General features: G+C 42.7%; 1 protein-coding gene across 1 annotated transcript in view; it reads left to right on the top strand.

Annotated features, from left to right (window-relative positions):
• The window catches only part of LOC119720587 (receptor-type tyrosine-protein phosphatase R-like), a 39,404-nt gene extending 24,961 nt beyond the window's left edge, over window positions 1-14,443 (top strand). Inside the window, exons 4-14 of the mRNA XM_038190355.1 lie at window positions 373-557; window positions 1,327-1,434; window positions 2,117-2,310; window positions 3,240-3,323; window positions 4,735-4,834; window positions 5,536-5,691; window positions 6,802-6,939; window positions 7,876-7,989; window positions 9,449-9,609; window positions 12,747-12,860; window positions 13,055-14,443. Of these exons, the coding sequence (XP_038046283.1) occupies window positions 465-557; window positions 1,327-1,434; window positions 2,117-2,310; window positions 3,240-3,323; window positions 4,735-4,834; window positions 5,536-5,691; window positions 6,802-6,939; window positions 7,876-7,989; window positions 9,449-9,609; window positions 12,747-12,860; window positions 13,055-13,154 (1,362 nt within the window). The 5' untranslated portion in view covers window positions 373-464 and the 3' untranslated portion in view covers window positions 13,155-14,443. The remainder of the gene's footprint in view (window positions 1-372; window positions 558-1,326; window positions 1,435-2,116; window positions 2,311-3,239; window positions 3,324-4,734; window positions 4,835-5,535; window positions 5,692-6,801; window positions 6,940-7,875; window positions 7,990-9,448; window positions 9,610-12,746; window positions 12,861-13,054) is intronic.

Here is a 14,443-nt window from a genome sequence, read left to right as displayed (position 1 = left end):
GATCCATCAATCAGGCTCGAGGATTCAAGTTTGCTACATTAACATGTCACAAAAACCATACATGTACTGGTAGATGTACACGTATGTATGTCGCATACATACAGTCGACTCTTGTTATTTAACAAGGTCGATGGGACTAGCCAAATTACCTCTTTATAACAGGAATGTTGGTATAAAAGGACAGCGAAACAAAGAAACACAAAGAGAACCTGAGATTTGAGACCTCAGAATTTGCTCTTTATAAGCAGAACCTCTTTATAAAAGTGCTCTTTATAATGAGAGTCGACTGTATGTCTAAATTATGTATACATGTGTACCATTTGAATTACTGGTCTCTGCATGTAGTTAATTGTTTTGGTTTCATTTCCACAGGGAGCCAAGTGCACACCCTGCTTTGATGTGTGACCTGTGTGACCTCCATTGACCTTTGACCCCAGGTGTCGGTCAGCCACGCCCCAGCAGCCATGCCCTCTGTTCTGACACCACTCCCTACTGGGGAATATGGGGACTTTCTCAATGTACGTGGGACCGGGGCGACAGGAACAGAAAAGACAGACGTGAGTCCAAAGAAATCTTTGTTAATTTTAACAAAGTTTAGTCCAAACAAATCTTCAGTGAACATGATGAAGGGCAAAGTCTAGTTCTACACCACCCTGATGCAGAAGTTGTACACGTATCAACACAACTCTTCTTTTCTACATGGAACTTACTTGTTTTGTTCTGAACCAGCCTGATCTGGTTTGATCTGGTTTTGGCTGGTCTACATGTACTTTAAGTTTGTCTGGTATGATCTGGACTGATCTGGTCTGATCTGGTGTGTGTTTCATTTGGTTTGATCTGGTGTGATCCAGTTTGGCCTGGTTTGGACTGGTCTGCTTAAAATTGGTCTGGTTTTGTCTGGATTTGTCTAGTGTTTTTCTTTTAAAAATATTTTTAGCCGGTCTGACCTAGTTTGGGCTAGCCTGCTCTATACCGGTAATTAGATGTGGTTTGATCTGGCCTCCTCTAGTGTGTGTTTGGTTTGGTCTTTATTTACATACATACATGTATGTAGTGTGATCTGGTTTGGGCTGGTCTGCTCTGGTGTGTGTTTGTTTTGGCCTGAGCCAGTCTGATCTAGTTTGGTCCTGTCTTGGTTGGTCTTTTGTAGTTTAATCGCATTTAATCTAGACGGAGCTCTGATGGTTTGGACTGATCATATCTTTCTCACTAATTCAACATATAATGTAACTTTGTTTTAACTGCTTGATTCTGATTTAACTTTTGATCCTTTCTTGGAATTTAAGTAACCTACTTTTTAACTTTATTTTTTGCATTTTCCAACAGCCAAAGAGGGATGAAGTCGTTCCTGAAGCGTTCAATTTTTGGGAGCATGCCAACGCGCCCTACCTTATAGCCATTGGATGTGCAATTGCCATTGTTGTTCTTGTCATTGTAAGTATGCAGCAGCAACGTACACAAGTCAATTGCAAGTCAGATCACAACTCAAATCATGGCACAATTAAAAGGGGACAAACAATTTTGCTGGTAAAATTTGAATAACATCTGATACGCTGACTTGCTCAAATGCTCGGCACATTTTAACTTTGAATTATCGATCCAAAGAACTCTACTGTTACTATATCACATGATTCGGGGCAAGCCTTACGCTAGCAAACCCCAGCTCCGGAACGGTCTGGTGTCTTTGTGCCATTCTCACCCATTGTGAACAATGTATTGATGCTGAGCATCAATCGTCATCCCGAGTCAATTAATTACCGCACTTCACAAATCAATCACGAGCCATCAATTATTAGGTCAAGTTACAATCCGGGAAGTGTGGCCCACTGGTTAGGGTTTGTGACTCATGATCAGAGTGTAAGGGGTTTGAATCCAGCCGCTGGTCATATATTGTGTCCTTGAGCAAGCCACCTCACCCCACTTGCCTCTCTCCACGCAGGAGTATAAATGGGTACCGGCATTAGCTTGAAAGTAACCTGTGATGGACAAGCATCCCATCCAGGGGGAATAGAAATATTCTCAGTTGTTTCATGCTACTGAAACCGGAGACAAACGCCGGCCTGATGAGCCACATTGGCTCGTGACAGACTTTACTACTTATTTCTTCAATTCGCAGGTGCTGCTATGTATATGCAGGGCTTGGCGCAGGGCCAAGCACCTCAGGGAAGAAAACACGAGAATATGCGTACAATCGACAATCAAGCCGTCGATACGGGAGGGCCAGCCCGTGCAGCCCGAGGCCGGTTACACGTATTCTTCCTGTGCTACCAGTCAGCCAATCAAAATTAAGTCCAAAGGCCTGCATGAAAGGTCAGTGCTGATTGGTTAGTTGTGTAATGGTTAGAAGTAGGGCTACATTAATATGTGAAGTGCTGCATAAAAGGACACTGTTGATTGGTTAGTTGCATGACGGTTATTAGCAGACTCGCATAAAAGGTTAGTTGTGATTGGTCAGTTGAATTAAAGATTTAAGGCTCCTATGACACATGTTTGCAAAGGCCTACATAAAAGGCCAGTTCTGATTGGTTAGCTGTAGGATGGGTAGGATGTGGGGGTCCAATGTCAGCAAAGACCTACATAAAAGGCCAGTTCTGATTGGTTAGTTGTAGGATGGGTAGGATGTGAGGGTCCAATGTCAGCAAAGACCTACATAAAAGGCCAGTTCTGATTTGTTGGTTGCATGAGGGTAAGATGGAAGGCTCAAATATGAGCACAGGCCTGCATGAAAGGTCAGTTCTGATTGGTTGGTTGTGTGACAGTTATATGGGGAGCTCCAATGCTACATGCATGACCCCAAAAGTCTTGATTTGGGATATGTAGTTTGATGCATGCAAATACCAACACATTTTTAATTTCATGATATTTTTATCATACTGATGTTTTGTCTCAACATTTGAAAAGTTAAAAACCTCTGATTGAAGATACTGAAGGTAGAAATCATCAAAACTTTTGAGTGCAAAACCAGGGAAATTGATGAAGAAAAAGTTACACTAAAGTCGCCTTTTCCCATAATTGTGTTTTCACATTGTTTTTGTCTGTTTTAGGGCTAGCTGTTTGCTCATCTAACTTTGCAACGGACTCAAAAAAAAAATTCTTATGGAAAGTTGGCTTTTGTTTTTCGAGATACACATGTTCTGTAATATTTGGTGTTAACTTTTTGATAAGGAAATGAAATCACGATATATTTGTGTGAGCGTTATGTGCTAATGTGTTTGTTTGTTTGGGGGTTTTTTTGACAGGAGAAGTTCGGGGGTGTCTCTAACGATAGACATCAACCAGCCAGTAGGGACAGTAAGATGGACAGCATCTCCCCCAAGGGAAAGGTGAGCAACAAAGCAACATGGTCTCTGAAAGACTGGATTTGGGAGACTTTGGCTTAAAATTAACCTGAAAAGAGAATAATAACAATAATTTGGGGGAGGGGGGCTAATCATCCTTGCTCGCAGCTGAGAAGCTGAATTGCGAAGGACGCGGCAACAACATGGTCGAGCTGCAGGCATGTAGAGGCGCCTGTGGCACCTGCCATACGACCCATGTATGACCACGGAGCACAGCCCGAGATTGAAAGTGTTTGATTTTTTGCGGAGGGAGGAAAACCGGAGAGTCCGGAGCAAAACCCTCATTGCACAGGAGAGAATCAGCGCACAACTCTACTCACATATGGTCCGAGCTGGGAATCGAACCCGGGCCTCAATAGTGAGAGGCAAGCGCTTTACGCACTAGCCACACATGCCACCCAAAGTAGTAGTTGTGCGCTGATTCTCTTCTGTGCAATGAGGGTTTTGCTCCCGACATTCCGGTTTTCCTCCCACCGCAAAAATCAAACACTTTCAATCTCAACCTCGGTTGCTTTGTTGAGAAGTACAAAAGAACTACTTAAGGCAATCGCTTGCTGGTATCTGATTGTTGTACCCCCTGCGATAGACCATTTCGAACACGCCAGCACTCTGTTGTGGAAGCCCCCTTCAAAGGCGAAAGCATTGTGCCTGCTACTTGGTACTTGCTACTTGCTACTTGGTTGGTTTTTCTCCTAAATACTCTGCAGTTTTAACAGGAGGCCAGAAACACCAGGGCAAACCCCTTCTCTTAGCGATAAGTGTTACTGGGTTCTTTTAAGTGCATTGCATTACATAACACACGGAACCTACGGCTTTACGTCCCATCCGTAGGATTAAGTGCCTTGCTTAAGGGCACAAGTGTCCAGACTCGGGCTCGAACCCACATGCTGCTGCCTCTGAAACACCAGAGCTGAGCCCGGTGCGGTGCTCTTAACCGCTAGGCCATGACACTCCATACAGAGCAACTACTCAATGACGGACTGAATATCTGAATAGCCGGCACAATGCTTTCGCCATTGAAGGGGGTCTCTGTAAGTGTACATTGACAGAGTGCTCGGAATGGTCTGTATCATCAAACCAGCCCGCTGACTCTGGCAAGCTTGTTGGTCAAGTGGTGAAGAAATCTGCACTAGTAAGCAGGAGGTCGTGGGTTCGAGTCCCATCCGAGCTTGTACGTTTGTTTTCCTCGTAAACTCCCAGATGGTACCGAGTACGTAATGTGTGAAAAATTCTGTGAAATGCAAAACCCAACATTTGAAGTGATGGCACGTTATGATGTTAACAGATTGTTCTTTTGGACTTCTCATTCCAAGGCCAGATTATCAAGAAATCCAAACGTACAAGTGGGATTTTGTGTGACTGTGGGTTATTTTTGTCTTTTCTTTGTTTGCTGCAGCTCTGTGGCGGAGTATCTAGAATCGGCAGGCAACAGAATGACGAGAAAACAGCTACGCAATTCAGTCAAAAACATCCGAGCGTTGCACGAGGAATTCTGGGTAAGGTTAAAGGGAAAATACAACATTTGCAAACATCAAAAAATAAAACTACCAAATCATTTTGAAATACCTTGCTGGACTGTTAGTGAATGACAGTGTAAAGCATCCTGTAAAATCATGGCACCTGGTATACTGTCATTTTCAAGAAAAGTGGTATTTTTGTATCAATTTCCAACACTGATCGGCCGACCAGCCTGAGCGTTGGAAAAAAGGGAATGTATGTTCCCTTTAACACCGTTTTACGGTACAATCTAACTGACTTTGAGCAGTGCTAAAAATGTAGTTTTAATCTTGTAGATTCTTGTATGCACATGTACGTATATTTACAAAACTGTAAATTCTGCATTTTGACAGAAAAAGAATATTGTTATTTGTATGTTTTCTTGATTTCTCATGTGAAAAAGGAAATTTAACCCTAACCGTCCCAGCTGCTGTAAAATCCGCCAGGAATGCAAGAGTGAAAACTCAACGAAGAAATAAACAAATGTTCAATTTATGAACCGGGGAGGGATATTCTGGGGAAAACCAACGGACTTCGTTGGAACTGAAACCGAATCCACTTTTTGTTCTGGTTGGGATTTGAAATGGAACACAGATGGACGACGAAGAAAGTACCACTGCGCGGCCTGACTCCCAAATACTGAAAGTGTGCATTAATTTTTTGTCCTTTTTTGTCCAATATTTTTGTTTTTGAATCTCAGGACATCCCAGATAACCACACAGTCAACATCGAGGTGCCCGGTTCAGCCTCCAAAAACCGCTACCCGAAAATATTGCCAAATCCCGCGACCCGGGTCATACTTCCCTCGATAGTAGGGGATACGCTCTCCGACTACATCAATGCTAACTACATCAGGGTGAGTGAGGATGGCAGTGGAACCAGAATTTCATCTAGGAATTTTAAAATAGTATTCATAAATACCTCAGACAGTTTAGCCATTCCTATTGGTCGAGAGCCCGTCACGTGGCCGGTCTTAAACGGATGATAAAGACATGGCTAGCTGGTCTTAAACACTTTTCCAGTGTCACAATAAAATGTGGACTCCTAAAAATCAAGTGCCTCTTACCATTTCATTGGTTGAACGTTCACAATCCTCACGTAGGCATGCGCAACACTACAAGCGAGTCAGAATTTTATAGTTCTAAATTCAAAACGCAACGCCCCAGGTGCGTTCTGCGCGACATCGCGCAGAACATAATACGCGCGCGTCAATCTCCATAAAAGGGTTGTTTACATCTTACTCGCCAGCTGAACACTCCATTATTTTGCTAGAGGGATGTTTCAAAAAGCATGAAGTGAACTTGTTGAACAAAATCGGGATTTTTGAACGAATTATTTGATTTATTTATGAATGGGAATAAATATGTGCTCGGTCGGTATTTATCACTCAGTTTAAGACTGCTTAGAGTCTGGTTGCTGATAATTACCCTCGCCTCCGGCTCGGGTAATTATCAGCACCCAGACTCTAAGCGGTCTTAAACAGAGTGATAAAAACCTCCGGAGCACACATTTATTCCCTTAGTGAAGATGGAGAAGAGGGAACATAATTATCGGTTGTCAGTTTTTTCATCGAGTAGCTTGTATATATCCTATATTCCACAAATGCCCATATGGGTGGTGGGGCAGTTTGCGCGACAACGCTTGGCCAATAGACTCATCCAATTAAGCCCTGCCCCACAATGTTTTCACCAATCAGATCCTTGAATAATGCCTTACATGCGGGAACATGCAGTTTTGCGTTTGGGGAGTGCACATGTTTTTGGTGCCCTATTTTTCTAATGAAATTGCATTCTTTGTAGTGCTTACTTTATGGCATGTGTGGGGCACACTGTGTAAAGACATCAGTGCGTGAACCAGAACAAAGACATCTGACGTCAGACTTCAGTACTCTATGTACATGTACATATCCGCATGCAAAATCTCGCTACAAAACAAAACCTGTTTGTTTGTTTGTTTTTGTCACCAGGGCTATGACAGGGAAGCCCAGGCTTTCATAGCAACGCAAGGCCCCATGGTCCACACATTCGCTGACTTCTGGCGGATGGCCTGGTTTGCAAAGGCGCCCATCATCGTCATGGTAACCAAACTTAAAGAAAGAAACAAGGTTTGTATGAGGGCAATTCCAGCATAAGGCCAAAAAAAAAAATGTCTCCGGTTTCTGGTATGGAGCTTGCCCAAAAAGTGGTGCGGCGACGCGGCTTTTTTTTTTTTTTTTCCTGTTTTTTTTTGCTTCAAATGTCGGCTGATGACTGCAAATTGTGCCCGACTAAACTTAGTGCAAATATATGGGAGTCCAGAGAGGCCACATAAAGCTTATTCTCGATCATAACCCAATCTAAAAACACGTTAAAATTGTGCGGCAGCAGGATTCCCGTCAAACCAGTGAGTTTGGCTGTTTTGAGACATCATCTTTTATTGAAAAAAAAACTTTTTCATTTTGCCAACGCGCATGGCTACGGCGACGCGCGCGCATACCAGAAACCGGAGACTTTTGGGGGGGGGCCTAATGGCAGAAACTGTGATGTCTGTGACAGAGCCAATTAACCATGATATCTAATGATTCAGAAATGATCTTAAACTTGTAGCCTGTAATCTTCTTGACCTGATTAATTAGGGACTGGCATGTGATCAACATGTGATTGACTTGTGATCGATTTATGATTGACATGTAATTGACATGTGATTGACATGTAATTGATAAGTGATTGACATGTGATTGACCTGTGATTGGCTTTTGATTGACATGTGATTGACATGTGATTGACATGTGATTGATAAGTGATTGACATGTAATTCCCAAGTGATTGACATGTAATTGACATGTGATTGATAAGTGATTGACATGTGATTGATATGTGATTGACCTGTGATTGGCTTTTGATTGACATGTGATTGACATGTGAATGACTTGTGATTGAGTTGAGATTGATGCGTAAGGCATTGACACATATCGCTGCTAAAAATTATATTTTAAAAATTTGTTCATTTATTTGTTTATTTCTTTGGTTTTTGATGATTTGATAATTTTCATAACTTTCAGAATAAATGTGACAAGTACTGGCCGCCTCAGCAAGGTATCTACGGCGACATTGAGGTCAACGTTCTTCAAGTTGATCGCAAGGATGATTATATACTTAGGATATTAAACTTAAAGGTGCGTAAACAAGTAAGCCACATATACTGAAATTTGTATCCTTGTGGAGTCATATCCTTGTTCGACGTGTACTAAAAATGTTAGAATGTGAAAAGCTAGTTTCAAAATGCTCCTATTTTAACCAGAATCAATTTCCTGCACTGGAATTCGGACTTACATTGTAATGTCCCTTATATAAAATACTTCAATTTGCGGCGGATCAACACACCTTGGAAATTCCTACTTTTTGAGTAAAATCCATATATCTTTTTCGTGATAACCTTGTGGAGACATATTCACCTATAGAAATTGCCCTGTGGAGGCGTATACAATCTTTTGTTCCCTATTGTGTGCATGTCTCCACAGGGTACTGTGTATCATCAGACACTGTGTATTAGATACATGTACACACATCTCACCAAAATGAACAGCCAGGGTGTCATCTCAAAGCGCTTTACAATTATTCCCTCGGTCATCGGGCCACGAGACCACGTGGCAGTCGATATCAGGGCACATGCAGTGGTATACCCTCACAGGTACCCATTCATACTCCTGGGTTGAGAGTGGCAAAGTGTGTCTTGCCCAAGGGCACAAACACCACGTTCCAGGCAGGGTTCGAACCCATGTACCACTGTGTGCATGAGTCAAACACCGTAACTACTGGACCTTGGAATTTTACAAACCACTAGCCAGTCACCACACTGAAGATAGAGATATGCAGCGTGCATTAACCATCAACCGGATGGCCTCCACCTCCCCCCACAGCCGTCCCATGCTCCCACTTTTTCAATTAAACTTTAATTGTCAATCAAATTACATCTTTAATTGTCATGAAACACTTGGCATATACATGTTTTCATGTACATGTTTTCATGTACATGTACATGTTTTCATGTACATGTTTTCATGTACATGTACATGTTTTCATGTACATGTTTGCATATACATGTTTTCATGTACATGTACATGTTTCCTACATGTACCTACCCTATTTTCAAATGCCATGTAATCGGAAGCAGAACTATTTTTTTTTGGCCTAAGGACTGCGTAGTCATTTTACATGAAAAATAAGCCCTACTGTCTAGTCTACAACATAGGATGTGGTTGCTTACAAGACGCATGCCTACTGCAATGGTGGGTGATCACAGGGAAACCGAATGGTTACATAATACTTTGACGTCATATGTGATGCGATCAAGCTAAATGAGTCGTTTGTCAGGAACTTTCATTTGGAGATTCAGGCCAAAATAGGGCCACTTCACCACATCACTTCATCACATCTCTTGGTGTTCCAACTTCCATAATTTTTGAACTTAAGATGGTACCAGCTTACGGTTTTCACAGCAGTAATGCTGAGATTGTTCTCTTTTTAAATCTGTAAAAAAAAAATTGACCATGGTTGACAAATGACTCATTTAGCTTGATCGCATCACATATGATCAGAGCATATTTTGAAAATTATTTTTTTTTTTTGCTGTAGTACTTAGAGGAGAGTCGACAGATGCTGCATTACTGGTACACATCCTGGCCGGACAACAAGGCACCAGAGAACCCACTGACGCTACTGGAAATGATCAAAGAAGTGGAGATATCCCGAATGGACACCGGTCTACCACGGGGACCAGTGGTGGTCCACTGTAGGTGAGTAGCATTGGGTTTATAGGCACGGGCACCAGCTTAGCATGGGAACGGTGACAGTCCACTGTAGGCAAGTTGACTTGGTTACCGCTGGGGACCAGTGAAATTGTCTGTTGTACATATAACTGGGTTGCATTGGATTTAGATTGGGGCACCAGTCTACAGTTGGGGACTGGTGATCCTTCATTAACCCCAACTCCCTACTGTCCGATGCCTCATAGGGCCGACAAAATCGCATCCCCTAACCAAATAAAGGCCCATAATTCCTGTAGTTTCCAGAATCTCGCCCTTATATGTTAATCAATGTTTACAACTGTTACCCTTTAACCTTTAGCCCCACCGTGAATAGTTTAACCTTGCCCGCACTTCATTTGCATAGAAAGCATGGTCGCGCACAGTATTATGGGGCGATTTTACGACCTCATGATTCTAGAGTTTTCTCCGTGGAGCTGATACCTATCTTTTACCGTACACATAAAACTGAATTCCGTCCAAACTTGAAGGAGTTTCAAGCTGAAAAGGAGCCTAAAGATACCACCAGAGTTTTCTCATGCTTGTGAACATTTCAGTGCGATCCAGGTCGCTGTGATAACTGTGTGATTTTAAGAGGTTTCCGATCCGAACTTCGTGAACTTTTGTGCATGTTGTGAACGACTCTGTGAGTAACGATCCCTTTGTACTCCAATATTTGGTGGAATAAAGTGAACAGATTTCATTGATTATAGAACTATAGAAGTACGCGTAAAGAATATCAGTTACTTTGACTTAGTGTCCACGGTCGCTACAATTCCGATGCCTCGTACATGTAGGTCCGACGCCTCATAAGTTCGACGCCTCATAGGTCCGACGCCTCATAGATCCGATGCCTCGTAAGTCCGACAAATTAAACGCCTCGTTTTTCCGTTGTCAAACTTATGAGGCGTCGGACTTATGAGGCGTCGGACCTATGAGGCGGAATAAATAAATTTTATGCCTCATAAGTCAGACGCCTCATAAGTCCGAAATTTCGGACCTATGAGGCGTCGGACCTATGAGGCTTCGGACTTATGATACGGCCCCCTACTGTCTTTTACTAAGTACTGGACCAAGTCCGCCAAAATCCAACACTTACTCTGCTGCTAATACTTGATATAATGGAATCCACCACTGAAGTACTGGTGGATATTGATGGACTTATACATGGCTTATATGACAATAGCAGTACAGGATGCTAGGCAAAATCAATCAGATACCCCTAGCACTACTTCAGGCCTCACAAGTCTACAAGTAAACTCCATCAACAATTAGTCATACCTGGGGCACGTTTTGGCGCTGTGACCGCAAACATGTTTCTTGTACGCGGCCATTTTGGCGCTTCGGTTACACTGAAATGACGTCATTGTTTCGACCAAAGTTGAACCGAAGTTTCCGGTCGGTTCACTTATGTTTCAAGATGGCGGAAAGGTAAACAAGCTTAGCAGACGACATTACTTTTTACCATAAATGGGTTTTAAATAGTGGGTTTTTACCTTCAATTGGTACGAAAGTTGATACAGAATATCAGGCCTACTCTTTTTAGAACTTTAGGGAAACGCTATAAAAAAAACTCCCACTTGTGCTTTGAATGTTATTGTTAATCATGTCCGGTCGCCGTGTGATTTTTTTTGGGTTGTGTGCAGTCACGTAGGCAATAACATGATGTCATGAACAATTTTCCGGTCAGTCGTTTTCGCGGTGCTCAGGAAACATGTTTCAGGTCACGGCTGTGACGTCAGAAACATGTTCCAGTTCAAGGGCCGCCAAAACGTGCTCCAGGCCTGCAGGACCAAGTCCCCCAAAGTCCATCAAAATGTGGGGATGGATTTGATGGAGTTAGGGAGGTTGGGGTTAATATTTTAAAGGTGGTAGCATTGTGTATATGGAAAGGGGCACCAGCCCACCATGGCAACCGGTGATCAACCAATGAGTTGTGACACTAGGTAGGGAAAGGGGCACCAGTTGAAACGGCATCATTAGGTATTGACCTATCGCGGTAGATTCGTGTTAGAATCGCGTAATCGCAGCTTGTGAAATATTGTCCAATTACATAATATACAAATGGACGCGGAAAGCGCAAAATCCGAGACAAACAAAACTAAGTGTACAAACACTCCATAGGGTTGTCTAAGGGGCTTGGCTAACTCGCAAACGGCGATAGGTCAGCTGGAAGTGGCACCAGCGTTCTGCCGCAGAACGTATGAACTTTCATTGAAGGTGGTAGCATACATGTAGGTAACGGGCAGGGACACCAGCCTACCATGGGGGCCTAGAATACCTGTTAGTAGGCTAAAATGTGCAAGTGAGCCTGCAGGTTAACCCTATTACTCCCTAGGCCTTTTTGCTAGGATGTAGCCTCAATCCTGCAAAATCCTCCAATTGGCCTCATGGAAAAATAGCATATAGCCTCAATCCTGCAAATTCCTCCGTTGTTTCTTGAATATGGTCCATGGAGGGGTGACCACTGCCTGAATCCTGCAAAATCCTCCGGCTATGACTGTCAATAGGCTGAGGCAGAGGCAGTGACATCCTGGAGCAGTGCGGAGGATGTCAAGTATAATCAAGGACTAAATTTATGCACGGCTGAGCATAAACAACACAAGGTCCGGCCCAAGACCTTGACACAGTGCGTACTCCGAAATCAGCAACGCACTTTGGCCATGTAACCTCAATCCTGCAAATTCCTCCAATTTGCAAAAAGGATTTTGGAGGATTCAGGGCGGTTAGGGTTAAGGCCCACAGTCGATTTGGGGTACTAACCTACACTCAAATTAGGTTTTGCCCTTCACCGACGTTTAAACACTGTATACTCAGTGTGTTACCCCCCGAGTGAAAGGTGGAAAAAAATCACTCGGGTGGGACTCGAACCCACGACCTCCTGCTTTCTAGTGCAGATGTCTTACCACTCGACCACCGAGCCTACGGGATCAGTTGGCCGGTTCGAATCTGATGTACATAGCAGCGGGTACCGCATAAACTATAATAAGATGGAATTTTTGCGTTGGGGTGATATAAATCAAATTAGGTTTTGCCCTTCACTCCCCGACCCAAAACCCAGGGGAAACCCTTGCGTGGAGTTCATAAATAATACCTCTGGGTTTCTTCCCCCCTTTGTTTTTGAGCAGTGCTGGGCTTGGCAGAACGGGCTGCTACATTGCCATCAGCATTGGCATGAGAAACCTAGAAGAGGAAAAGATGGTGGATGTTCTTGGTATCGTCTGCCAGATGAGACAAGACAGGTGAGTGAAATATCGGCTTCCTCAATAGGGCTGATTTTGCAAACATTTATTTTGAGTTTAAATTATGAGGTGAAATTTAAGGATGCAGTTGCTACTGAAGGGTTTGAAAGAATTTTTATGCGGCATTTACTGAGCTTTGATACTGCTTTCTTGCAAGAAATTTGTGTTTGATTCTCTCAAAATGTTTATTTCAGGGGCGGAATGATTCAGACAAACGAACAGTACGAATTTGTGCACCAGGCCCTCTGCATGTACGAGAGGAGACTTCCGGAAAATGGAACGTCGACAGACTGAGCGCGTAGCAACCGTCAATTACACTCATCAGCACCCTTAGCAACGTAGGCATGTTAGTTGTGGATTTGTTACTCCAGTATTAACAGAATGAGCACACCATTTTATTAAACCAAGAGGTGTGCAAGTCAAGTCTACTGCACATCAATAGTCGTCAAATATGTACCTCTGCTGGTAAACGATTTTGTACAAAGACGCTGTAGCACTATTGAAATGGAAACAAAGGAAGATGGGGCAAATTTCATGAAGCTATTATGCGTTGAAATTTGCTCAGTGCAGAAACTATTTGCTTAGCAGACACAGGTTACCAGCCAAAATGCAATGCGATGTGTACTACTTGTGGCTGGTTCACAGCAGATTTTTGCTTAGCATATAAATTTGCCAAACAATATTTTGTGGTGTACATGCAACAAGGTCATATCTTCTAAAATGGGCCGTACGTTATAAGCGAGTTTCAGAATGTGAAAAGGTCGTATCTCACTGAAAATAACCTGTCAATTGTTGCAGAATGGATTTTACGACCTTGTTGCACTGATGCGACAATTTTACCGCTTAGCTCCATGAAATTTGCCCCTATAATTTTGAAGATTGATTCAGTGAGAGCATGTTCATGCCCAGAAGCAGTCTTGGTTCCAAGATCTTTGTGTGTTTTTTTTTCCACAAAGAAAATATTTACCGTACGTACATGTACGTATAGTAAGTGCACGATACTCCCGCGATATGATAGCACCAACGTAAAGACGCAGTTATCAATTCTATAACATGCATGTATTCGATTCTGTAATGGATTATGTTTATCTAACAAGTATCAATTCTTTCAGACTTGTCTTTGATTCTGGCCTTCCACAAAGACCCGTCATTAGATAGCAATATTGTACTGTAAATTGCGCCCTCAGTTGATGGAATATTTTTCTAAGTCCGAAGGTGTTCATGCGAAACAAAGACCACATAGGTAGTAACATCTTGGAACCAAGACTAACCCAGAAGACTTTCTATCAACCCACTAGCACATGTACGACATTGTATCATATTGTATTGATTCCTTGACGATTCCATAAAACTGTAGCGCGCCCGGGCAGTTTTTGGGCAGTTTTTGAGAATAACAGGCAGGGCAGTTTGGGGCAGTTTACAGGGACTTTAAAGTGTTTAAGCTGTGAATTACGTAACAGATGTTGATAGCTCTGCTGTTTTTTTAACAGTGACGTGCGTTTGGACAAACGTAAATCTGGAGTGTTTTGCTGTGAGTGCATACTAGAAATTGTCTCAAAATTGTGTAAAGAAAAACAATTAAA

The sequence above is a fragment of the Patiria miniata genome, unplaced genomic scaffold (genome assembly GCF_015706575.1).
Source record: "Patiria miniata isolate m_02_andy unplaced genomic scaffold, ASM1570657v1 HiC_scaffold_1, whole genome shotgun sequence".
Classification (NCBI taxonomy): Eukaryota; Metazoa; Echinodermata; class Asteroidea; order Valvatida; family Asterinidae; genus Patiria; species Patiria miniata.
This window is presented reverse-complemented; position numbering and strand designations above follow the sequence as displayed.